This window comes from Vombatus ursinus, unplaced genomic scaffold (assembly GCF_900497805.2).
Source record: "Vombatus ursinus unplaced genomic scaffold, bare-nosed wombat genome assembly UNPS02014801.1, whole genome shotgun sequence".
In the NCBI taxonomy this organism is placed as follows: Eukaryota; Metazoa; Chordata; class Mammalia; order Diprotodontia; family Vombatidae; genus Vombatus; species Vombatus ursinus.
In genome coordinates this window covers 15,115,242-15,137,637 of record NW_020954579.1, presented here as the reverse complement: position 1 = coordinate 15,137,637, position 22,396 = coordinate 15,115,242, and the positions used below count along the sequence as shown (strand labels likewise).

General features: G+C 49.9%; 2 protein-coding genes across 6 annotated transcripts in view; one reads left to right on the top strand and one right to left on the bottom strand.

The window, feature by feature from the left end:
• The window catches only part of TMEM94 (transmembrane protein 94), a 48,004-nt gene extending 32,091 nt beyond the window's left edge, over window positions 1-15,913 (top strand). Inside the window, exons 5-32 of one of the 5 annotated variants that reach the window (XM_027872748.1) lie at window positions 96-232; window positions 872-1,074; window positions 1,455-1,606; window positions 1,904-2,006; window positions 2,256-2,342; window positions 2,794-2,910; window positions 3,291-3,347; window positions 3,686-3,790; window positions 4,390-4,542; window positions 4,788-4,997; window positions 5,651-5,960; window positions 6,354-6,527; window positions 7,408-7,510; window positions 7,604-7,821; window positions 8,577-8,755; window positions 8,851-8,989; window positions 9,333-9,448; window positions 9,701-9,800; window positions 11,708-11,816; window positions 12,124-12,313; window positions 12,595-12,672; window positions 12,956-13,041; window positions 13,373-13,454; window positions 13,779-13,927; window positions 14,095-14,189; window positions 14,345-14,438; window positions 14,689-14,859; window positions 15,028-15,913. In XM_027872748.1, the coding sequence (XP_027728549.1) occupies window positions 96-232; window positions 872-1,074; window positions 1,455-1,606; window positions 1,904-2,006; window positions 2,256-2,342; window positions 2,794-2,910; window positions 3,291-3,347; window positions 3,686-3,790; window positions 4,390-4,542; window positions 4,788-4,997; window positions 5,651-5,960; window positions 6,354-6,527; window positions 7,408-7,510; window positions 7,604-7,821; window positions 8,577-8,755; window positions 8,851-8,989; window positions 9,333-9,448; window positions 9,701-9,800; window positions 11,708-11,816; window positions 12,124-12,313; window positions 12,595-12,672; window positions 12,956-13,041; window positions 13,373-13,454; window positions 13,779-13,927; window positions 14,095-14,189; window positions 14,345-14,438; window positions 14,689-14,859; window positions 15,028-15,100 (3,790 nt within the window). In that variant the 3' untranslated portion in view covers window positions 15,101-15,913. Of the gene's footprint in view, window positions 1-95; window positions 233-871; window positions 1,075-1,454; window positions 1,607-1,903; window positions 2,007-2,255; window positions 2,343-2,793; window positions 2,911-3,290; window positions 3,348-3,685; window positions 3,791-4,389; window positions 4,555-4,787; window positions 4,998-5,650; window positions 5,961-6,353; window positions 6,528-7,407; window positions 7,511-7,603; window positions 7,822-8,573; window positions 8,756-8,850; window positions 8,990-9,332; window positions 9,449-9,700; window positions 9,801-11,707; window positions 11,817-12,123; window positions 12,314-12,594; window positions 12,673-12,955; window positions 13,042-13,372; window positions 13,455-13,778; window positions 13,928-14,094; window positions 14,190-14,344; window positions 14,439-14,688; window positions 14,860-15,027 lie in introns of all 5 variants that reach the window. The other 4 variants (XM_027872747.1, XM_027872746.1, XM_027872745.1 and 1 more) reach the window with 4 other exon arrangements.
• Window positions 15,914-16,035: 122 nt separating this feature from the next.
• CASKIN2 (CASK interacting protein 2) overlaps window positions 16,036-22,396 on the bottom strand; it is a 17,510-nt gene continuing 11,149 nt past the window's right edge. Inside the window, exons 13-20 of the mRNA XM_027873389.1 lie at window positions 22,326-22,386; window positions 22,083-22,174; window positions 20,081-20,191; window positions 19,885-19,986; window positions 19,526-19,664; window positions 17,594-19,069; window positions 17,265-17,487; window positions 16,036-17,070 (exon numbers count right to left, since the gene is read on the bottom strand). Of these exons, the coding sequence (XP_027729190.1) occupies window positions 16,977-17,070; window positions 17,265-17,487; window positions 17,594-19,069; window positions 19,526-19,664; window positions 19,885-19,986; window positions 20,081-20,191; window positions 22,083-22,174; window positions 22,326-22,386 (2,298 nt within the window). The 3' untranslated portion in view covers window positions 16,036-16,976. The remainder of the gene's footprint in view (window positions 17,071-17,264; window positions 17,488-17,593; window positions 19,070-19,525; window positions 19,665-19,884; window positions 19,987-20,080; window positions 20,192-22,082; window positions 22,175-22,325; window positions 22,387-22,396) is intronic.

Here is a 22,396-nt window from a genome sequence, read left to right as displayed (position 1 = left end):
AGGGCAGGGAGAAGGAAAGTACTTCAAGCCCTGGGGATGGGCTGGGGTGGAGCCTCTGCTCATGGCACCTCGGTCACCTGGCTCTCTCCACCCAGCCATGGGGTAGAGGTGGTGAATGCCACAGCACTTCTCCTGCTGCTGCTTCTGAACCTTATCCTCATCGGGAGGCAGGAACGGCTGAAGCGGCAGGAGGTGGAGAGGAGGCTTCGGGGAATCATCGATCAAATAAGTGGTAAGGACGAGGATTGACTCTTAATGGGGACTGGGGAGGATGCCCTGGCATGGCAGAATTTTGACCTTCTCCTTTCTTACTGCCATCCAGACCTTTGACCACCTAGGCTGGCAGCAGGTTTGCCTTGGTGCTTGTCCTTGCCCTGGCCCAGTTCTCAGAGAGCTAGAAGGTTAAGGATGAAAGTTAAATAATGATATGAGATCCAGCTCTCGAGCCAGGAACCCGTGATCCTTTGTAAAGATTGTATATGATAAAGCGTCACTAGATTGGTTCAGATTTAAGTATGTGTTAGGGGCAGCTAGGTGGCGCAGTGGATAGAGCACTGGCCCTGGATTCAGGAGGACCTGAGTTCAAATCCAACCTCAGACACATAACACTTACTAACTGTGTGACCTTGGGCAAGTCACTTAACTCCACTGCCTAGACAAAAAAAAAAAAAAAAAGAAGCAGATTTAAGTACGTGTTAAGATGTGCGCAGAACATTCCCAGAAATAGGCAAGCAAGCCTGAGTAAAGGAAGAGAAATGAGAATGAGCTTGTTGGGTTTGGGAAAAGTAAAGAGATTGGTTTGTTTAAACTGGGGAGTTTATTTTGGGGGTTGTCAAAGATTGCATTGCTCCCTTCCTCCTCTTCTTTCCAGATGCCCTCAGGGATGGTAAGGAGGTCAGGTGGCCAAATGCCATGTACCCTGATCTTCATATGCCCTTTGCCCCATCCTGGTCCCTGCACTGGGCCTACCGAGATGGACACCTGGTAAATCTGCCAGTCAGCCTGCTGGTGGAGGGAGATGTCATTGCCCTGAGGCCAGGTCAGGAATCCTTTGCTTCCCTGAGGGGGATCAAGGTAACTCAGGGTTTTTCTTCCCTTTCCTGGGGAATATTGTGGGAGTATTGGGAGGATTTCAGAGTTTATTCCTGAAGCTTCAAGGCCATGGCTAGTTCCTCAGTTTCTCAGCAGGGTCTTTGGGCAGGATAGGGCATGGACTCCTATTTATTACCTATCTTCTTATTCCAGCCCTGTCCTTTCTGCTGTCTTTAAACTGTCAGAAACCTTAAAGGGCCCTGTCCCAACTGCCTGTTTGCTTCCTGATATCCCCGTTCCCCCGGCCATCTCTCCAGTTGTCAGGGATCATAGCGGGTCTGTGGCTATATCAGGGTGCTTGAGTGCTGGCTGGGCATTGACATTCTTGTCTATTCCCTCAATCTTCCCCACGTCACTGATAGGATGATGAACACATTGTCTTGGAGCCAGGTGACCTGTTTCCCCCCTTTTCTCCTCCTCCCTCTCCCCGGGGGGAAGTGAAGAAGGGGCCACAGAACCCCCAACAGCACCGGCTCTTCCGGGTTCTTAAGACCCCCGTATTGGACAACATCAGGTGAGAGGGATGTTGCCCTTCTCCCAGCCACTTGCTGTTCCTCCTACTCTTATGCTGAGGGGAATCTGTTAGCTCAAGCACTTGCTCTCTTCTTATTGTGGACTTTTTGGCGACATTGGTCATTGGACTGACCACTGTGCCAGGAGAGGGTTTGGGGCACTGTGCTGGGCAGTGGTAGGATTAGAGACTGGCCATTTTGCCAGCTGATGGGTCTGTCTGGGGGACTAGTGACATGTCCGTGTGACACTTCTTGGCTGTCTGGATGAAGCCTGGGACTGAGGCTGCTCTTTCCCTCAGGTGGTGCTTGGCCATGGCCCTGGCTCGCCCAGTGACTGCTCTAGACAATGAGAGGTTCACAGTGCAGTCAGTGATGCTGCGATATGCAGTGCCTGTGGTCCTGGTGAGTGGGGGGAAGGGAGGGTGGGTCAGCCGAGGGAGCCAAGGATGTGACAGATCGGGCAGAGACTGCCTGTGCTTGAGTTTCAAGGGCTAGAAGGGGATGGGAGGCAATGTTGCCAGGGGTTCTGAGAGATGAGCAGGCAAATTTTGGGAGAAATGAAGGGCAAGAGTGGTAATTGAGAGTGTAGGCTTTGCCCCTCGTGCCTGAGGAGGAGGCTGGATGGTATTGAGACTGTCCTTTTCCCAACAGGCTAGCTTCCTTATCACTAATGCCCTGCGCTTTGTGTTCGGTGCTCCAGGGGTCACTTCTTGGCAATATACCTTACTCCAGCTGCAGGTAAGGGATTCTTTCCTTTGAAGCTGCTTCTTTTTTTGATTCCACTTCAGGGGTCCTCTGATATACCTCTCACCAAAGAGCAGCCTTTGCTCAGATTTATTCCAGGTGTATGAGGACCTTCCCCACTGAGCTACTCTGATGCTAGATTTTTTTCTCGCAGGGTGGGGAGAGGCAAGATGTGATCATCTTTTAGATGGGATGGCTGAGAGAAGGCCATCTTTCAAATGTGACATGAAGCCAGAGTCTGATACCTCAGCTCATACCTTAGTTGTACTCCTTCCATGGTCAGAAAAACCCTCATGGTGGTACTCGCCTCCTACTCTGGACTACCGGAATGCTTTATGCCTATGAATTGGGCACATAACCAGAAAAATCCCTCTGTTCCTTTCCCCTTATGGGTCAGTACAGCAGATCTTTAGGTTACACCAGAGGTGGGTTTTTCTTTCCCCAGGTGAATGGTGTCCTGCCAATCCTCCCACTGTTGTTTCCAGTCCTCTGGGTACTGGCCACAGCCTGTGGGGAGGCCCGAGTCCTGGCCCAGATGAGCAAAGCCTCACCTAGTTCCCTGGTAGGTCTTCTGAGTTTTGAGCCCTACAGCATCTGAGGTGGAGAAGGAGAAAGAGAAGAAGGGGTTTGGCTATCTGCCCCAGAGGTGTATCTTAGGCTCCAGAATCTGGCTTATGCACTAGGATCAGACCACTGTGTTGGGTGTAGTTGGTTAGTTAGCCCAAGAGAAGGACATTAACATGAGGTTCTGTACCATTGTTATCCTCCCCCTGCCTCCCAAGTTCTCCTCCATATGGGGATTACAGTGAATACTGATAAATCCTCTTCCAAAGGAACTTCAGACCCTACCTTAGGGCAGGGCTCTTGTTGCTGCCAACACTAGCTACTGCTTGAACATATCCTTTCTGTTTCGCTGATAATATCTTTTGTATCTTGATATAGTTGGCCAAGTTTTCAGAAGATACTCTCAGCAGCTACACAGAAGTGGTCTCCTCTCAGGTCTGCGAGTGAGAATGGTGATCTCCTTACCTTCAAGTTCTTATTATCTTGTGTTGTTCCCTCCCCTGAACCTTGGGAACTTATTCTCCTCTTCCTGACCTTGACCTGATCTTCCTTTCCTTGGGCTTTTATAGCCTAACAGTCCCTTTCTTGTGTAGACTGAATGTGAGCCCTTTCCCCTAATTTTCTGCCCCTGAACCAGAGAAGCTTTGCTTTAAACTGATAATTCTTCATCCCTCTCCGCCCCTGGAATTCTCCCTTTGAGCTCTAGGTTCGATCCCCAAAAATCTGAGGCCCCAAATCTTCATGGTCCTCACAGTGTCTTCTTTTCCCACTAGGAAATGCTCCGCTGCATCTGGGGCCACTTCCTTAGGGTGATCCAAGGAAAGTCATCTACACTGAGCTACAGCTCTAGCTTGCTGCACAGCTTGGGCTCTGTAACGGTGAGGGTCAGCCCTGTCTGAAAAGAGAGGCCCTGAGGAGCTGGGGTGAGGGTGGGGTACTATAGGGACCTCGCACTTTGAGGGAGATGTTCCTGTCTTATAATAATAATAATAATGATGATGATGATAATAATAGCTGGGATTGTAAAGCACTTTACAAATATTCTCTCATTTGATCCTCACAACAACCCTGGGCAGTGGGTGCCATTATTATCCCCATTTTACAGATGAGGAAACTAGGCAGGTAGAAATTAAACGATGTGCCCAGGTTCACATAGCTAGAAAGTGTCTGAGGCAGGATTTGAACTTGGCTCTCCCTGACTTGAGGTCCAGTGCTCTAGCCATTGCACCACCTATGTTTTCTGTCCCTAGATCAGAGAAGCTTTGCTTTAGACTGATAATTCTCTATTCCTTCCCCCCAGAATTCTCCTTTGAACTCTAGAGTTCTCAAGACTTGCAGGATGCCTTCCCTTGTCTCCAGGCCAGCTTATGCCCAGATGCAGGAAGATACTTTTCCCTTTCTTCTGCTACTTACAATGTCCATGCATAGGCAAGGGTAACATCCAGCACTTACTTTATCAGACCTCTTCCTACTACAGGTGCTGTGCTGTGTGGACAAGCAAGGAATCCTGTCCTGGCCCAATCCGAGCCCTGAGACTGTCCTGTTCTTCAGTGGGAAGATGGAACCACCTCACAGCAGCCACGAAGACCTGACTGATGACCTGTCCACCCGTTCCTTCTGCCACCCTGAGGTAGAGGAGGAGGTACGGCCGGCTCCTGTAGGCCCAGATTTGGGCTAAGGCTGTTTAGCCCCTGGAGCCTGGCCAGTGGCCTCAGGGAGGGTGGAAATTGACTGGAGGCAGTGAGTGTGGCCTCTGGGGAGGATCAAGGAGGGTAAAACCACTAGAGGGAACAACCCTCTTCTCCAGTTAATGGGAGGGAAGAAGGGAGTCTCTGGGGCTTCTCTCTCAGCCCTCCCTCTTCACATTTTCCTTAGCCCCATGAGCGTGATGCTTTGCTGTCTGGTCCCTTGGGTGACACCTTGCACCTCTCCAGTGAGCAGGAGAGGGGTGACTGGCCTGGGGATGGTCCCAAATCACCTGAACCTCACTCTCACCGAAAGCTGCATGGGCGCAATAAACATCCCTCTGGCTCCAATGTGAGCTTCAGCAAGGACATTGAGGGTGGGGAAGAGGAGCCATTTAAGGTGAGGGGAGAAAAAAAGAATAGGATAATTCTATCCTTTCCCTTGCCTATTTTCCAGAGAGAAGAAGCCAATGGGTCCCCTTAAAGCCTTTTTTCTAAGTGAAATAATATCTTTTAACCTTTCGTTATCTCTCTTCCTCCCTCCTTAGATCATTTCACACCTTTCTCCTTTGTTTTTTTTTTCTTTTTTTAAAGGCAATTGGGGTTAAGTGACTTGCCCAGGGTCACACAGCTAGTAAGTGTCAAGTGTTTGGTCTGAGGTCGGATTTGAACTCAGGTCCATCCTGACTTCAGGGATGGTGCTCTATCCACTGCGCCACCTAGCTGCCCCCTTTGGTTTTCTTTCTAATGGTTCTTTATGTCCTCCTTGAGATTCAGAGGGCAGGATTGGAAGAAGCAAAGAGGGAAACGTGGAGGGAATGATTGAGGGAGGAAGACCCATTAAATCCCTCTGATCCTTCAGGCTGCCTCTTGAACAGGGAGGCCTTGAGCTCTGACTGACTCTCTCTGGGAGAGTCCTGAGAATCCACTTCTCTCAAGCTTGGGAGGAGGGTGGAGCCTGGAGCAGTCTCACCTTTGTCTGTGCTGGACTGATGGTTATGTTTCCCATCTCTCTTTCCCTCCCTCCTCTCCTGCCTCAACTGCTCAATCCAGGCTGTGAGTGAAGGGGATGCCTGTGAGGTGGAAGACTTTGTATGTGACTACCACCTGGAGATGCTGAGCCTGTCTCAGGACCAGCAGAACCCCTCCTGCATCCAATTTGATGACTCCAATTGGCAGCTGCACCTCACCTCCCTCAAGCCTCTCGGCCTCAATGTACTGCTGAACCTGTGCAATGCCAGCGTCACCGATCGCCTCTGCCGCTTCTCTGACCACCTCTGTAACATCGCACTCCAGGAGAGCCACAGTGCTGTGCTGCCTGTCCATGTGCCCTGGGGGCTCTGCGAGCTTGCCCGACTCATTGGTATAGAGCTTGCCCACTCTATTGACTGAAACTGGGGTGGGATAGCCATAGGCTGGGCATGCCTGAATCCTGAGGGGGAGCTAGCCGAAATAGGGATGGCCTTGCTGCTTGTCTGTTTAAAGAGCCCAGAGCTGCTGATTCCAAAACAGTTGTAATATTTGTACACAGTTTGAATCTCATTTGCAAGACAAAATGAACAGAAATAGAACTTACTTCTTCTCCTTTCCACTGAAGTTGCCCCTGCTGTGTGATTAGGTTGATTTGGCCCAGTCTAGAGATACAACAGGAAGATAGATGTGTTCAGCCCAGATAGGCTTTGGGGAGAAAAGTATGCCCGAGGTCCCCTTGTGGAGGCCATAAACCTCTTTTCCTTTCGTTCTCAATCTACTGCAGGCTTCACTCCTGGTGCTAAAGAGCTCTTCAAACAGGAAAACCACTTAGCACTCTATCGCCTTCCCAGCGCTGAGATGGTGAAGGAGACAGCCTTGGGAAAACTATCCCGTGTTACCAAGCGGCGCCCACCACTTAGCCATATGATCAGCCTCTTTATCAAGGACACAACCACCAGTAAGCCTTCTATCCCATTATGTCCCTAAGCCAAGTCATCCTTGAGGTGGGAAGTGGGGCCCACATACTCCGGGCCTGTTACCAGAAGGGAGATAATGGCTCTCCCTGGTAACCTGCTGCCTGGCTTACTGCTCCTGGTCACCTGAACAACCTGTGGAGAAGAAACTCTGGCCATTGTTGGCTGTTTCTAGGAAGGGAAGGGGGGATGAGCACCTGGTTTCCGAAGTATCTGTCTATGTCAAGAATTGGGTAGGCTTTGGGTCACTGGAGCTTCATGGAGGTGTACCTATCAAGGTAGACATGTACTCCAACAGTTCAAGCTCTGAGATCTCGTTGGAAATCTAGAGAAGCCTGTGTAGTTTCCCCCAAAGAAATAGTCCTAGCTAATAGTTTTCACTATGGCAGTGCTGTTGTTTCAAGGGAGCATTCCTGGAGGAGCTGTCAGGACCATTGAGGGATGAGAGAGGATTGGGGGAGCTATGTGCCTTAGTGCTCAGAGCTGAAGATGTGATGGGGATGAGGTTTCTAACACTTGCTTGGCTAGAGGCTTTCAGACACTGGTCTTCCTGTTTTCCTTCAACTCATGGAGAATGTGAGGCCTGGGGTGAGTAACTGGTGGTTGCTGCTGATGTAGAATTATCTTGAGTGTAGGTAAGTTACCTGCAGCTAGGAGCTTCAGAATTGCTTTTGGGTGATGGAGCTGCATGGTCCCTGCTTTTCCCTGTGGCTCTTTGACACTTGAAGTGCAGCCCATCTTTGTAAAGACAGCCTTGTTGCAACAGTCTCAGAACATTGGGCCCAAGACGTCAGAGGTGGTTGTAGAGGACTTCAGTTTTGGAATTTGGAGCTTGTTTTTAAGTTTTGGCCCCATCTGTCACAGGCACTGAGCAGATGCTGTCCCACGGCACAGCAGATGTGGTCCTGGAGGCTTGCACAGACTTCTGGGATGGAGCAGACATCTACCCACTTTCTGGCTCAGACAGGTGAGTGTCTGAAGGCTCCGTTGGGATTAGGAGCAGCCAGCCCCGCTGCCCTGCCAGCTGGGGTCATTCCCTTTTTTTATCTTTCCCTGACAGAAAGAAAGTGCTAGATTTCTACCAGCGAGCCTGCCTCTCAGGCTATTGCTCTGCCTTTGCCTACAAGCCCATGCACTGCGCCTTGTCCTCTCAACTCAATGGCAAATGCATCGAGCTTATGCAGGTGCCTGGCCACAATGCCATCTGCACCTCCTGTGAGCTTCCTGGTACCATACCCATCAAGCAAAACACCCGCCGCAACAGCTGGAGTTCTGACGGTACTGGGGCAGCCTCAGGGACTTCTCTTTGATTCCTTTCCTAGGGGAGGCTGAGCCAGTCATTGTCACTGGCTTGGCCCTGTTGGTCCAAAGGGGAGCCTTCATGGCTGGGGGAGTCTCAGAAAGGATCCTGGCACTTGTCTGCCTTCATTCTGTTAGTGTAGCATAATGGATTTGGAGTCTGATAGACCTGGAGTCAAATCCTGTCTGCCATGTGTGAGTGGCAAGACCTTTCACCTGTCTGACACTCAGTATCCCAGTCTGTAAGATTAAGGTGTTGGACTGATTTTTCGGTTCCCTTTTAGCTCTTGATGTATGAGGGCCATCTTTCTATTCCCTGCCTGACCAGAGCCTCTCAAAGGACTATGCTCCTTCCTTCTTGACCTATTCATGGAATCTCTTGCATCCAGGAGCTTGGGAATTAATCAATTTGGATGTATAGGATTGACTAGGGGAAAAGGACACCTGTGTCCACACAACTATTTTCCATAACCTACAGCTGACTTGACTGATGAGTCTTTTATTGTCTTTTTTTTCTGTCTTACTTGTGTGTGTTTGTCTGTCTGTCTGACTGTGTCTTGTGTATGCTGATGTTGATTTATGTCTGTGCACTTTGCTATGTACTCGATGCCCTGAATGCCTGTATTTGTGTGACAATCCAATGTGTGTGATTTCCCATCTGGGTTTTGTGATACTTGGCTATTGTGGCTGTATCTTGGCTGGGCTGTATGCATTGGTTGCACTGCCTGAAGAAGGGATCGGCGAAGTGATGGAGAAGGAGGATTGCATGCAAGCTCTGAGCGGCCAGATCTTCATGGGCATGGTGTCATCCCAGTACCAGGCCCGTCTGGACATCGTGCGCCTCATCGATGGGCTGGTCAATGCCTGCATTCGCTTTGTTTACTTCTCCCTGGAGGATGAACTCAAGAGCAAGGTGAGACCAGCCTTTCTCCTCCTTCAACAATCTGAGGGGAGCTGGCTTCTTCTTTTCCTTTGCTTCTCTAGTCATTTCTATTGCCTCTTCCTCAGGTGTTTGCAGAAAAGATGGGCCTTGAGACAGGTTGGAATTGCCACATCTCCCTCACGCCGAACGGTGATGTTCCAGGCTCTGAGATTCCACCTTCTAGCCCCAGTCATGCTGGTTCCTTGCATGATGACCTGAATCAGGGTGAGGACACAGCTTCTTGGGTTTGCAGGAGGAGAGTAGTTGGAAGGGAAGGGTTAGAGGAGGGGCAGGGATTCAGAGGTCTTTTCTCCTTGGGTAACTGCTGCTGAACATAGCCCCTATAATCACCTGTTGAAAAGTGTTTCCTCCTGTTAAAGTGGCTATGATTTTTATCATCTGACAAAAGCCGTCCTCAGAAGAAGGGAAGAGAAGACTTCTGGGTACAAAGTTCTAAACCTGGATGGTTCTGAACCTCTTGAAGGAAGCTCTAGTCAAGATATGGGAATGAAAGGGCACAAGAAAGCTGTAGCTTTCAACTTATGGTGATTTGGTTCTGTTCGTGCAGTGTCCCGGGATGATGCTGAAGGGCTCCTGCTCTTGGAGGAGGAGGGTCACTCCGACCTTATCAGCTTCCAACCTACCGACAGTGACATCCCTAGCTTCTTAGAAGACTGCAATCGGGTATGGTAGCTAGCCTGGATCCCTGTGGGCTGTCCTGGAGGAGGAGGAGGGTACCTTGCTTCCCATATCCCACAATCTCCCCAGATGGTTGATGTGTGCATGCTTCCAGACCCGTGTAAATTGCACCACGAGTATGGAGGGATCTGAGATGTGGGGAGAGTCCTGGATCTTGTGGAGACAGATAGACTACAGCAATCTCATTCATTCATTCACGGCCCAACCTGGGCCTGTTTGTATTTCTCTGCCTTGCAGGCCAAGCTGCCTCGGGGTATCCATCAAGTCCGGCCACACCTACAGAACATCGACAATGTTCCTCTGCTAGTACCCCTCTTCACTGATTGCACCCCTGAAAGTAAGTCTGTTGCTTGGGCAACCTAGGCCACCTCCCTCAGGGGAGAAGGAGTCACACGCCTCGTCTTAAGTCTTTCTGGGATTGTAGTTCTTACTAGGGTTTGGAGAAAGCTAGTACAGGGCCCAGTAAATTCTAGGAGGCTATGGGACCATAGTTCCTACAAATTTCATTGTGACACCTCCTATTTTTGACTAATGATCAGATAATAAAAGATGAGTGTGCAGGTGAAAGTTGGTACATTGGAATTCTTATTGGACGTGTGAGGTGTCAGGCTCGAAACTTGAGGGAAGTGTGGACGAGTCAGTTGGGGGCCTAAGGAAGCTGTTTGACTGCACCTCATTCTGCATCCCTAGGCTGAGCCAATACTTTGGCCTGGGGCTTCCAGCTCAGGGTGGAGACAAAGACACCAGGCACGGGGAAGTGGGGAATCAGGTTTCCTGCTGTGTCTGTGCATTGCATCTCATTGTCTCAGCTCACCAGCAGATGCACTGAGCTCATGCAGGTACCTCTGGCCATTGTAACATTTTCACATCCTATGGGCTTCCTGGCCCCATACCCATTGAGCAGGACACACACCTGCTATAACAGCTGGAGTGATGGGGCAGTCTCTTTCTTGTCTTTGATTTCTTCCCAAGGAATGGCCTGCACTGAAGTCTTGTTATGAACTGTAGAGGGTTCCCTTTCACCAAAGGGAGTAACACTCCATTCCCCCAGACAGCTGTTGCTTTATCAGCATTGTTTCTGATGTAGGATGAAAGGACCCTCCTTCCCCTTCCTCAGCAGGCTTGCTCAGGAAAGGAAGCAGACCAGTCTCCCTGCCAGCCCTCCCAGGCTTTCTTCTCTTTGCTTTGGATCCCTTCTCATATTCCTCATGCAGGTTTGATAAAGGAAGGCATTTTCCTTATTAAAGTAAAACTCCCAGTGAGGTTAAGTCTCAAGTTGCAGTGATGTCCTGAAGCCTCTTTTTCTGTTCACCTTCTTGGATGTATGCATGGAAAAAAAAAAAGAGAATCAAAGCATATCTGGCCATTTCATGTTAGTACTAAATTGATCTCATTAAAAGAATTGGTGCAGAGTCTTTTCTTCTTCCCTTGTTGAGAATACTTTCCATAGTTTAGGTATTGATTGTTCTTGAGGTGTGGTAGCATTCTCTATCTGGACCAGGGTCTTTCCCTGCCCCCCTACCCCACCCCTTTGGTAGTTTCCTTACAACTAGTTCAACTTCTTTTCTTTTTTTTCTTTTTGGAGTTAAACTGTTCAAGATTTCTATTTGATGTTCTGCTAATTTGGTATTTTACATTTTTGTTTATAATCCTCAGTTTTGCTGTCATTTAACTGTCTATAGTAGGTTCTGATAATTTTTAAATTTGTTGTGGTTTCATCTTGTTCATTTTTAACTTGTATTAATTTGGTTTTCCTCCCTCTTCTTTATAATATATTGACCATCTGAAAGCAGTTTTTAAAACATGGTTTATTTAATAAATTTATTTGGCTCCTGTATTTTGAAGACAGCCCCTAATTCAAAGCCATCTTGTTGAACCCTCTTCTCTCCAGGTTTTTGTCTGTGAGGAATATGTGAACTGTGACCAGTCAGCAGGGGCCTTGCTCAGTGGAGCTTTTTTATTGGAGGGTTGTGGGAGGGTGTTATGGTGGATATGGGTCATTAGAACTTAGAATCCTGTGAGTTGGAAAGTAAATATGGTAAGTAGAGGCTAATACAGTGGGAGCTGCAGTGAGTATGCCTGGCTCCCAGAGGGCCATGGTTACCTACTCCCTCCCTCCTAGACCTTCTGACCTAGGGGTAGAAGAGTGTCTTGCATGAATGTCATAATATCCAGTGCTGGGTTTTGTGAATGAGTTTCCTAGGCCTATTGTTGACTGTATCTTTCTCCTCTCTTTTTCTTCAGCCATGTGTGAGATGATTAAGATCATGCAAGAATATGGAGAGGTGACGTGCTGCTTGGGTAGTTCTGCCAATCTGCGCAATAGCTGCCTCTTCTTGCAGAGTGATATCAGGTCTGGATGAGCCGGAATGTTAGCACATGACCCCAAGGGTTGGCCCCTATCTCCAAGGGAGACCACAGGTGGATTGGGTTGGTGGTGATGGCAGGAGGGGCAGTGTTAGAAGTGATGGGAAGGTGCCTACTCTTACCTGGGCTCACCTACTTCATGGCTTGTGACTGTTCTTGGATTATGTTTGCTAGTATTTTGAGTGGCCAGTCAGGGAATGAGAGCACAGGTTCTAGGCCCAGAATCTTGCTAGGAAACAGCAAATCTTTGTAAGATAGGACTTGATGTCTTCTTTCTCCCCCCAACTAAGCAGCATTGCCCTGGATCCCCTGTATCCGTCCCGCTGTTCCTGGGAGACCTTTGGCTATGCCACCAGCACCAGCATGGCCCAGGCCTCAGATGGCCTCTCTCCTCTGCAGCTCTCAGGGCAGCTCAACAGTTTGGCCTGCTCAATGGCCTTTCGGCAGGAAGAGAGCATCAGTATCATCCGGCTCATTGAGCAGGTGAGGATCCAGAACCGAGCATTTTCATCTTTCTTTAGGGCCTAGCATGGCGTCTTGAGGATAGCAGGTGTGTAAGTTTTTGTTGAATTAGAGTGAGAGGGACAATTGTCCTGTTGGCTCTTGGTTCAGGCTTTCCACCATGTGCCCAGAGGAGCATAGGACAAGCCTAGGAACCAAGGGACAGAGGGTAGGTAAGGGTTATTCTAGATGAAGTGATGATTGATTCCCATACCTATCAGTTCTCCTTCCCACTGATAGATCTGTTCTGATTATTTCTGCAGGCTCGTCATGCTACCTACGGCATTCGCAAGTGCTTCCTCTTCCTGTTGCAATGCCAACTGACTCTAGTGGTTATCCAGGTGAGGTTGGAGCAAGGCAATAGGTATTGCCTTTCTGCTCCGCTGGAGGAAAACAGAAGGCTGAGGAGGGACAGTTGTGGTTGTGAGTAGCTTAGATAAAGGTGGGAGTCTGGTGAAGTACTTTCATGTCCTCTGACCCCCATTCCCCCAAATCCCCCTGAGCCTATCTGTACAGCAAATAAGAGTAACTGGGCTAGGTTATGATGGGGTGGTGCCACAGATCCTGAAGGTTTAACCCCTTTTTCATTTCTTTAATCCTTCTTTATTTTTTTCTTCCATCTAGTTCCTTTCTTGCCTGGTACAATTGCCACCACTCCTGGGCACCACTGACATCCTGTGGCTGTCCTGTTTCTGCTATCCCCTTCTAAGGTGAGAAGCCATGTGCCATCCCAAAATGGGACTGAGTGCTTCCCAAGAAGCATGGGCTCCAGGGAGAACCATGCAGGGTGTGGCTGCTCTGGGGCAGGTGTGCATGGTCCTTTGGGAATTTCTTTCCCATTTCCTCACCCCATCTTCCTAATGGTTCATGTCCTACTCCCCTTTCCCCTGATGGGATGCTCTGGAGCCAATTCAGGTGGGGATGGTGAGTGTCCCTGCCCTCCCGGAGGTTTTGGCCTGGTCTTTGTCATCCCTTAAGATAACTGGGGAAGCGGAGCTCCAAGGAGCCAGCCCTCCCCTTACCCTGCTGTCTGCTTTGCAGCGTCTCCCTGCTAGGGAAGCCTCCACATAGCTCTGTCATGTCTGTAGCTACAGGGAAGAATCTTCTCTCCATTCCCAAGAAGGTAGGTGAGGCAAGACCCCCTTTGCACTTGATTTCAGTTGATTCCTGGGTTTTCTGAGCCCTCAATAGGGGTGTGGATGGTGTAGAGCAGATTGGACAAAACTGGAGGCATCTGACGGTAAGGAGATCTTTATGGGGGCAGTCCATCTAGTCCCCCTAGATCAACAAATGAGTGGACATCAGAGGCTCTTACACTCTTCATCCTCAGCACTGTCAACAGACTGTTTCTTGGCTTCAGTTGGCTCAGGGCTGAGCAGGAAAGGGTGGGGTCAGCTGACTGGAGTGGTCCTGTCTCCTGTGAATGATGGCCCCTCTTCTCCCACAGACCCAGCACTACTTTCTTCTCTGCTTCTTACTCAAGTTTAGCCTGACCATTGGCTCGGGCCTCATCTGCTTTGGCTTCATCCTGCAGAGTTTTTGTGAGAGTGCCCAGGCTCGAAACCTTACTAACTGTTCCTCTATCATGCTGAGCAGGTAGGCCCCACCACTCACCCCCTACATCGCTGGTAACTCTTCCTGTGACGGGACTCCCTGCTCCTTTACCTTCTAAGAGGACTCTGTCTCCCTTTTTGCCTTTTTTACTCCTTATTGCCTACCTCCTGTGCACTGGTTTGTAGCTGTGCTTCCTTCTGATTTGACAGATTTGACGAGATGGCTCCAAATTGGTTTGATGACTTTGCTAATGGGCTCCTGCTGGCCCAGAAACTCACAGCCGCCCTGATCGTCCTACACACTGGTGAGTGTCCTTGACCTCTGGGAGCTTCTGGCCTGGTCCCTCCAGTATTGCCAGATGAGGACTGACAGTAGCTGCCTTGGCTGAGTCAAATGGGGAGTAGGTAGGCCAGGCTAATAGGGGATTCTGAGGCTCTTTTGTCACCCCTCCCCCAACAGTGTTCATTTCTATCACCCATGTGCACCGCACCAAGCCCTTGTGGAGAAAGAGCCCCTTCTCCAATCTCTGGTGGACCGTAACAGTGCCTGTGGTGTGAGTACAGTCAGCTTTGGGGTGGTGCTTTGGGGTGGTGATTTGGTCGAGGGGTGCCTTGAGGGTTGTTGTTAGAAGTTTGGGAATTGGGTTCTGGATCAGCTCTCTGGGTCTGAGTCCGGGTTTGAGGTGGACTTTTGTGATTTCAGGGGTCACAGGTACAGATAACCAACTCTTTCCCACTGAAAGATAGGGAGCTAGTGAGGATTGTACCTCACAGGCTCTACATCTTTGCTCCTACTTTTGTCAGGCTTCTGGGGCAACTTGTGCAGACAGCTGTGGACTTGCAGCTCTGGACAAACAGGGACAGCGGTATTGACTTTGGCCTGGCAGATGTGCCCTTGATAACCTGGCTTCTGGGCTGCCTCTCCCTCATCCTTGTGGTAGTCACCAATGAAATTGTGAAGTTGCATGAAATCCGGTGAGAAGCAAGACAGGTCCATCCCCCTCTGAGATCAGTTTGCCAAATCTGTTCCTTATGACCCATAATGGAAGAACACCCGAGCCTTTCTCTATTTGCCACTCGACCCACCTACTTTCCTTGTTCCCCTTCTGTGTCCTAATCACTCTGTCCATCTTGTGCTATCAGGGTCCGGGTCCGATACCAGAAGAGGCAGAAACTACAGTTTGAAACTAAGCTTGGCATGAACTCCCCTTTCTGAGCTGCTGGATGCAATCACGTTCCTTTGGCCTAGCCATCCTCACCTTCCTGGGGATGTTCTACCTGTCCCCTTCATCCCCCACCACTTGTATGTTTGGGGATTCAGGTTGTAACTACTGGAGTGATGGTCCTTGGGCCCTTTAAACTAATACAAGGTAGGAGGAGCCTTCAGGGCCTGTGGGCCAAGCCTTCCTGCTCTGTTCCTACTAGATTCTAGAGTCTTCCATTTCTCCCTTTACCACATGCTTTTGGAGGAGTCCGAGAATCCAGCAGGGGCTCAGCCAGTCCCGGGCTTTTTTTCTGAGCCCAGCTTGGGGTATGTTTGAATGAAATGTACCTTTGCAGAAAGGGTCCCTCACCTGAGCCATGCGGCATAGACCCAGACTTTAGGGCAGTAGCCCCACCTAAGCAATTTCCCGAGCTCCCCCTTAGGTGGTGATATTGAATGTAGGGGGGCTTTTGCCTCATCTTCCCATCCCTGACTCCACAGAAGACAGTAGCCACAGGCCCTTCCCTTAACCTTGTCTTCCCAGGGCTGGGGCATGGCTTCTGAGCCTCCCTCCAGCCCTCCCCAAGCTTTCACAGAGGAGCCTGCAGTTCCTGCCTTCTTTTCTCTGGGACTGAAGATGGAGAGCAGCCCTGGCCACACCCCTAATAGCTGGATGCCACTGCAGGCAGGGTTCCCGGCCCTTCCTCCAATGTCTTTCCTATGTGAGAGTGTTTTTACTGGTGTATATTTTCTATCAGAAATGAGCCTTTTGGAGATGAATGTAAAAACTCCATTTGTATTAAAACTTGTAAATTGCTTCTGTCATTGACTGGTATCTAATGGGGAGTAAAAAGGGGCCGGGTAGGGGATAACCCCAGGATTCAGAGTGCATGTAGAGGGAGAAATCTTAGCTAAGGAAGCAAAGAGAGATTCAAAACACAACTACATCAAGTGGAATGAGTCTTTCATTGAAGTTAGTGTTGGGAAGGGGTTAATGGTCAGAGAGAGGGGGCTACTGACTTAACCAGAGCACTTCTCTGGTCCAAGGTAGCTATAGCCCCTCCCTGCCTGTTAATAGAGAAAATTCCATTTAAAATATACACCTTTCTCTCTGCTTAAAAAAATCTGGAATTACACACAAGTTGGCCTATAACACAGCCTGGGTACCACACCCAACATCACAGCAGCTTTGTCAGAGCAGTGGGGGGAAGGGGAAAGAGGGTAAGGAGACTGATAGGCTCCTGGTTGTGGCTTCATAGCTTCTAGGTGCCATGCCCTGCTGACATACCCAGCACGGCCTATTTACATGTTCTATATACACACACAGATCCGGCGGGGAGCAGGCACTGGGACAGCAAGGAAGACCATCCCGGATAGGTCAGGGGCTTGAACTTTGCTCCTAACCGTCCCTTCATCTCGAACCCCTTCCAGTCATCCATAAGAAGTCGTGCTTTTCTGGGGAAAGTTCTTTTGCCTGTCAGGTCTACTCTGCCCCCTCTCAGGATACACTGGCTGGGGATGAAGATAGGAATGGGCAGGAACAAAATACCACAAGGCCTTTGTCCCCTACAGCCTGGAGAGGAAGCTTTTCCCAGAGGCCATGTCCAAGGGGGCAGAGCTATCAGGTCAGATTACACAAGGCCAGGTGCTAGAGCTGGGGCCCCTGAGCCTGTCAGGCTCCAACAAGTTTGCTTTGCCCCTCAGGCTAGGGGCTGTTCAGGGGTGGAGCCGTGGTACTGACAGGTATTGGCTTACAGGAGGAGCAGGCACGGAAGCCGCACTCCAGTTCTGCTCCTGCTTCGTGCAGGTCCCAGCCCTTCTCTGTGTACTGTTAACTTCTTCCTTGCTGGAACAAAGCTGTCATTTGTGTGAAGAGCTAGGTTTCAGCTCAATCCAGCATAGCGTCCAGTTGGTCAGCTAAGGCATCAAACATGGTGCTGATATCATCCAGGATGTGCTTGGAATTGGCAGGTTGGGAAAGGCTGGTGGAAGGGAGAGGACAGGATCAGTGTCATGAAAAACCCCAGGGGCCCTCATCTATGTACTGTAGAATTTATCACCCTGCTCCTGCAGATAATACCAGGAGCCGGTGGAGGGAACTGGTAGCTGCTTCTAATCTTCAATCATCCTAGCAACTGTACCTACTCCCTACCCTTTCCTCTCCCCCATGTCTCACCCTTCTCGCTCCTCAACACCGATGCTCTTTTCAGCAGCCCTCAGGGCAGCTGCCAGGGAGGAGCTGGTCTGCTCTAGTCTCTGCTGGGCATGAGCAGCAATGGGTGCTCCCCCATTCTCAGGTTTTGGTGGGGGGGCAGGACGAGGACCATGTTTGGGAGCCAGCTTAGGCCCTGAGAATGCAAGTTGTGTACAAGCCACTGACACAGGTTTGGGAGATACACCTAAGTAGAAAGAAAAGCCAGTCTGTTAACCTGCAATAGGAGAAAGGACCTCTCAAAACTCATAATACCCCTCCCTCTCACCCCCAGGCAGGTCACCCGCTCATACCTCCTACTGGCACCTTGATGAGGGCTGAGGGAGCTGAGGACATCTCCCCCTTTTGCTGGGTGGCCACCGAGTCCTCCAGGCCAGACCCAGGCAATTGGGGACCAGGAATCTGAGTCAAGGTATTGGTGGAGAGGGAGGATGCAGTGGTGTTAAGCATCAGTGAGTTGTTAGGGTCAGGAACTGGAGGGGTGGGAATCGAGGTGTTGGGTGGGGGAGGTGCCGGGGAATCAGGGGTGGACTGTGAAGGCAGTGGGGCCGAGAGGATTGGGGTAGGACTGGCAGCTCCAAAAGCCAGAAGTGCTGTCTGCAGTGGCTCTCTCTCCCGACATTTGGGCCTCCGCTTGACAGTGTCTGACTCTGTGAGGTTGAAGTCAAGTCCGGGGGGAACAGAGACCTCACGGTTCAAGGGCCCAGCAGGCTTGGGCCGCTGCTTGATAGTCAGGTTGCCTTCTTCAGCAAAGGGCAGTCCCTCACCAGAGCTTCCCCGGGAACGGGATGTCCCTTCAGAACCCCGCTCCTCTTCCGTGTCTGAAGCAGGACTCCCGGGTGCAAGAGAGCTGGGGGGATCTGAAGGACCAGCTGGTTCACTCAGCGTGCGTCTCCTGGATGCTACGGCTTTTTCTTCGGGCCCTGGGCTCCCACCAGACAGAAGAGAGTCAGGCGTAGTACCAGAGACAGAGCTGAGGCGCTTGGGAGGTGGAGGTGGGGGCCCTTTTCGGCGAGCCCGTAGGGCAAAGGACTGGCTACGGGGAGCTCCCCTAGTTAAAGCAGAGCCAGGGCTGACCTGGGTCAGGGTGCTTCGACCAGGGCGCCGGGTCAGGGTCGCATAGCTGTCCAAGGCACTACCTACTGGTCCTTCAGCCTCCCCTTCTGTCAATCCTGGGCGGCTCAAGCTGTGGGAGCGGCGTTTGGGCCGGGGAGGGTCAGGAGGAGTTGAAGGGGAAGCAGACAGGCAGGAGAAGGCCCGGGGGACACTAGAAGGTGGCACAGGAGCCGGACTAGGGGGTGAACTATGGGGATGCATGAGCATATAGGGGGGTGTGTCCTTGCTGGAAGGGTGTTCGTTACCCTCTGGCAGATTCCTCTCTGGAGGGGGACTGGGGTGCCCAGTATTGGATCTAGGGGTAGGCTGTTCCTGAGAGTGCCCAGAACCCCTAGAACGTGCCCCAATGCTCTCCTGGCTAGGAGAACGGGTTGGGGGCAAGGTCAGTGGCTCTGGGGTCCCCCTGGCCATGGCTGCTTGCAGTTCAGGGCTGAGTTCACTGGCTTGGAAGGTGACCAGCCGGGGTCCAGCAGGGCCATCACCATTCTCCAACCCCTCAATAGCCATCACTTCTGGACCCCCTGCCACTCGCCTCCCACCCCCACCCCCACCCCCACCCCCACCCCCACTCCCACTCAGACCCTCCCCCTGCAGCAAGCTCCTTCGAAGCTCTGCCAGACGTTTCACTCCCAGCATCAGCTTCTTCTGATGACCTGAAGAAGAAAGCAGAGAGAGTCAGACCGGATGGGTAGGACCCTGCCACCTAGTCTAGTCACTAAAAAAAAAAAAAAAAAATCCCTTCTGTGTGTTTAGTGCCTAATGACTTCAAAAGTACTTTCGTGTATTTTATCTCATTTACACTCACAGTTGTTGTGTGGGTCAGAGCCAGGGTTGGTGTTTTTAATCCCCGTTTCACAGATGAGTCTCTAGCCCAAGATCATACAGTTGAGTAAGGTGACAGAGTTGTCACCTGAACCCAGGTCTTTTGACTCCAAGTCCAGGACTTCTCCGGGAAGAGAGGGCACTCTCATTGCTCCCCTCCCCCAGCTGCTTTCAGATGGACACAGTGGGGCACAGGGCAACATGACAGACTCATCAGAGAAGGTAGCAGGCTGGATGGAGGTCCCTGGGGTGGCTAGGAGTTGGAGGTGGTGGTTCACCATGCTTACCGAGTTTATTGACTCCAATTTCCTGCAGCTCCTCCCAGGTGAGGTCGGCCACCAGCCCCATGGAATCATAGCCACTGCTCACTAGTTGTTTGTGATACTGAGGCAGCCCCAGGGCCCCCAGCCACTCCAGTAGGTCCGCCTGCAACAATGGCCATCAGCTGCAAGCCTCAGGATAAGCACCTAATCCAGAGCCCAGTATAGGAGATGCTATCTAGCTCTAGGCATGTGACCCCCTGTTTTGATCTGTCCTGGTGTGAGGAATGTGCCAATGATGGAGGGAAGGGATGGGGACTGTGCCCCCCCAAGGCATTTGGGGGCAATTGGGCTCAGTATCCAGGATGTTCTGACTAGCCACTCACCGGGATGTAGCTAGGTAGCCATTCTGCAATGTTAAGCTGGGTGATCTCAGTAGCAATCTTCTTCCTGTGCCCAGGCTTCGTCACCCCAATGGCTGTCAGGTCCTGGTGCATGGGGTAATGCTCATCAGTTTCTGTTTCTTGGCACCTCCCTACCCTGGCTCTTCCCTATCCTGTGCCCTTCCCCACCAGCACTGACCTCTGGCGTCATTCGGCTGATGGTTGGCACGTCGTAACCAGCCTGCAGGAAGTGAGTGGTATAGCTTTCCAGCTGGAACTCGCTCAGCCAGTTGTGAATAGCCTGAGCATCCTGGGAAGGAAGACAGGGAGAAGGGAAGGCAGCTCACTGGAGGGCTCTGCTCCTCAGATTCCCTCCCAAGCGGCCCAAGGGTAGCTTTGCCCTTTACCCAATCAATTAATCTACAAGCATTTACTAAGCACTTACTATGTGTTAAGCACTGTGCTAAGTGCAGGCTTACAAAGAGAAAATTAAAACTGTTCTTGTCCTCAGTGAATTTACTTTAATGGGAAAGATAACATGTACACATATAAACAGATACTATATCTAAATCTATCTATCTATACATATATATATATATAAAATGAATACTAGATAGGTTTGGGATGGGATACATTAGCAGCTGGGGGGACTAAGAAAGGCTTCAAGTAGAAGGTGGCACTTAAGCTGAGTCTTAAAGGACAACCAGACATTATAAGAGATCACTGGCTGTCGATTTGGCAATTATTAGATTTGTGGGATGAGAGGAAGGAGCTGATGTCAAGTATTTCAAGAATCCTTTAAAACAGGATTGCTACATCAAAGTGGAAAGGAAAGTGTGGCAGAAAGTGAAAAACAACGCCAAACTACTGTTGCTAAACACCTAAGAAAATAAGTGAAAACCTTCAGAGGAGCCTGGCAGCTGAAGGGGTTATTGCTGATTCTTCTAGTGCAGTATAGGCTTCTTTATGTTGGAGGAACAGGAAAAGAGCAGTAAAAAATACTAACTTGCTATGAAGAAAAAACGCTTGTCATAAACAAGAATACAAAAACTGGAGTACTGAAGGTGACTTACTAATGAAACTTAACTTTCATTCAAGGTAATACTAGAAGAAGTAAAAGTGACCCTGTGATATCTGAGCATATTCATTAGACTGCAAAAACATCTACTCAAAAAACTGTTTTGGGGATTTTTTTTAAACTTCCAGTGGGCCTAGAAGTCTCATTTGCATCAAGGAAATGATGAACATATTGATATACTCAGAAACAGAACTGTTCCAGAATTATAGAAATTTCCAGATGGAGATGGGATACTGCAACATGACCTTACACTAGCACGTACCATGAAAGGTTAAAACATGTGTCTAAGAGATGGAGAGAAACATGCTTCAGTAGTCTGGGAAATTGCTAGATTTAAGAACCAATGAAAACTTATAGGTAATAATCAAGGCTAGACTTGGGAAAATTGTTTGTCCAAGTACACTTAATATCCAATGTAAAAAAAGTATGGCTTCATGATGAAGAATTGCAGAGTGTGGGTTAAAGTCCTATGAATTTAATGCCAAATCATGGAAAAAAAGGGACTGCAGCAAAAAGAGGATATAGAGCACATTCAAAACTTCTGAAAGATGTAAAAAGTTACAAGGTTTATTGCATGTCAATAATTTTTAATTATTTTACTTAGTCCCAGTTCATTTGCATACCACTGTAGGTCAAGAAGTCATCTTCAGAAAGATGGTAATGGAACCCATAGAAGTGGATGAACTCACCAAGAGAAAAGATGGCCTAGCACAGTCTTGGGGTACACCTACAGTTAGTGGGCATGCAATATACGAGAAGACTCAGAAGACTGAGAAGGAGTAGTCAGAGAGGTAGGAGGAAAACCAGGAGAGAGTGGCATGTGATCATCATTGTTAGAACCAGGAAGTGTCCAAACTGAGCCCATGGACTGGATTCCTTGGACTCTTGCACCTTAGTTCTTGCTTCTGTTCAAGTCAAGGACTCCTTGTAACAGCAAGAACTCTGGGTAGCTACCCAGAGAACCCAGATGATGAAGCATACCCTGGCAATATTCTTAGCATGCCCTTATCCAACAACCCAGGTCTGATTACAATTCAAGGAAAGACCCTCACATAGACACATCCACCCTTCTCTAAGCCCAAGGTCTAAGAGGTAGGGATACCTTCCCAAATAGGGGTCATACCTTTCCCTCCAGCAGCTGTTCCGGTCTCACATCCTGGTTGAAGATTTGTTCCCTAGGGTGATGGTTCGTCAGAGACCAGTGGCTCAAGCCTTCTGGGGGAGGCAGAGGAGATGTGGTAGGATGAGTACAGCATCCTGGCCATCTCAGCCTCCTGAATTCTGCTCACATTTCCTAGCCAAGGGGTACAAGGGTGACCATAGACTGCTCCCAGTCCTAATGTTCCCTGACCTCAGCCTTCCTCACCTGGTAGGGATGTGGGGTGCAGGCCAGGCAGAGACAGGTCCTCTCCAGTAGGGGTCAGTGGCTGTAAAGGG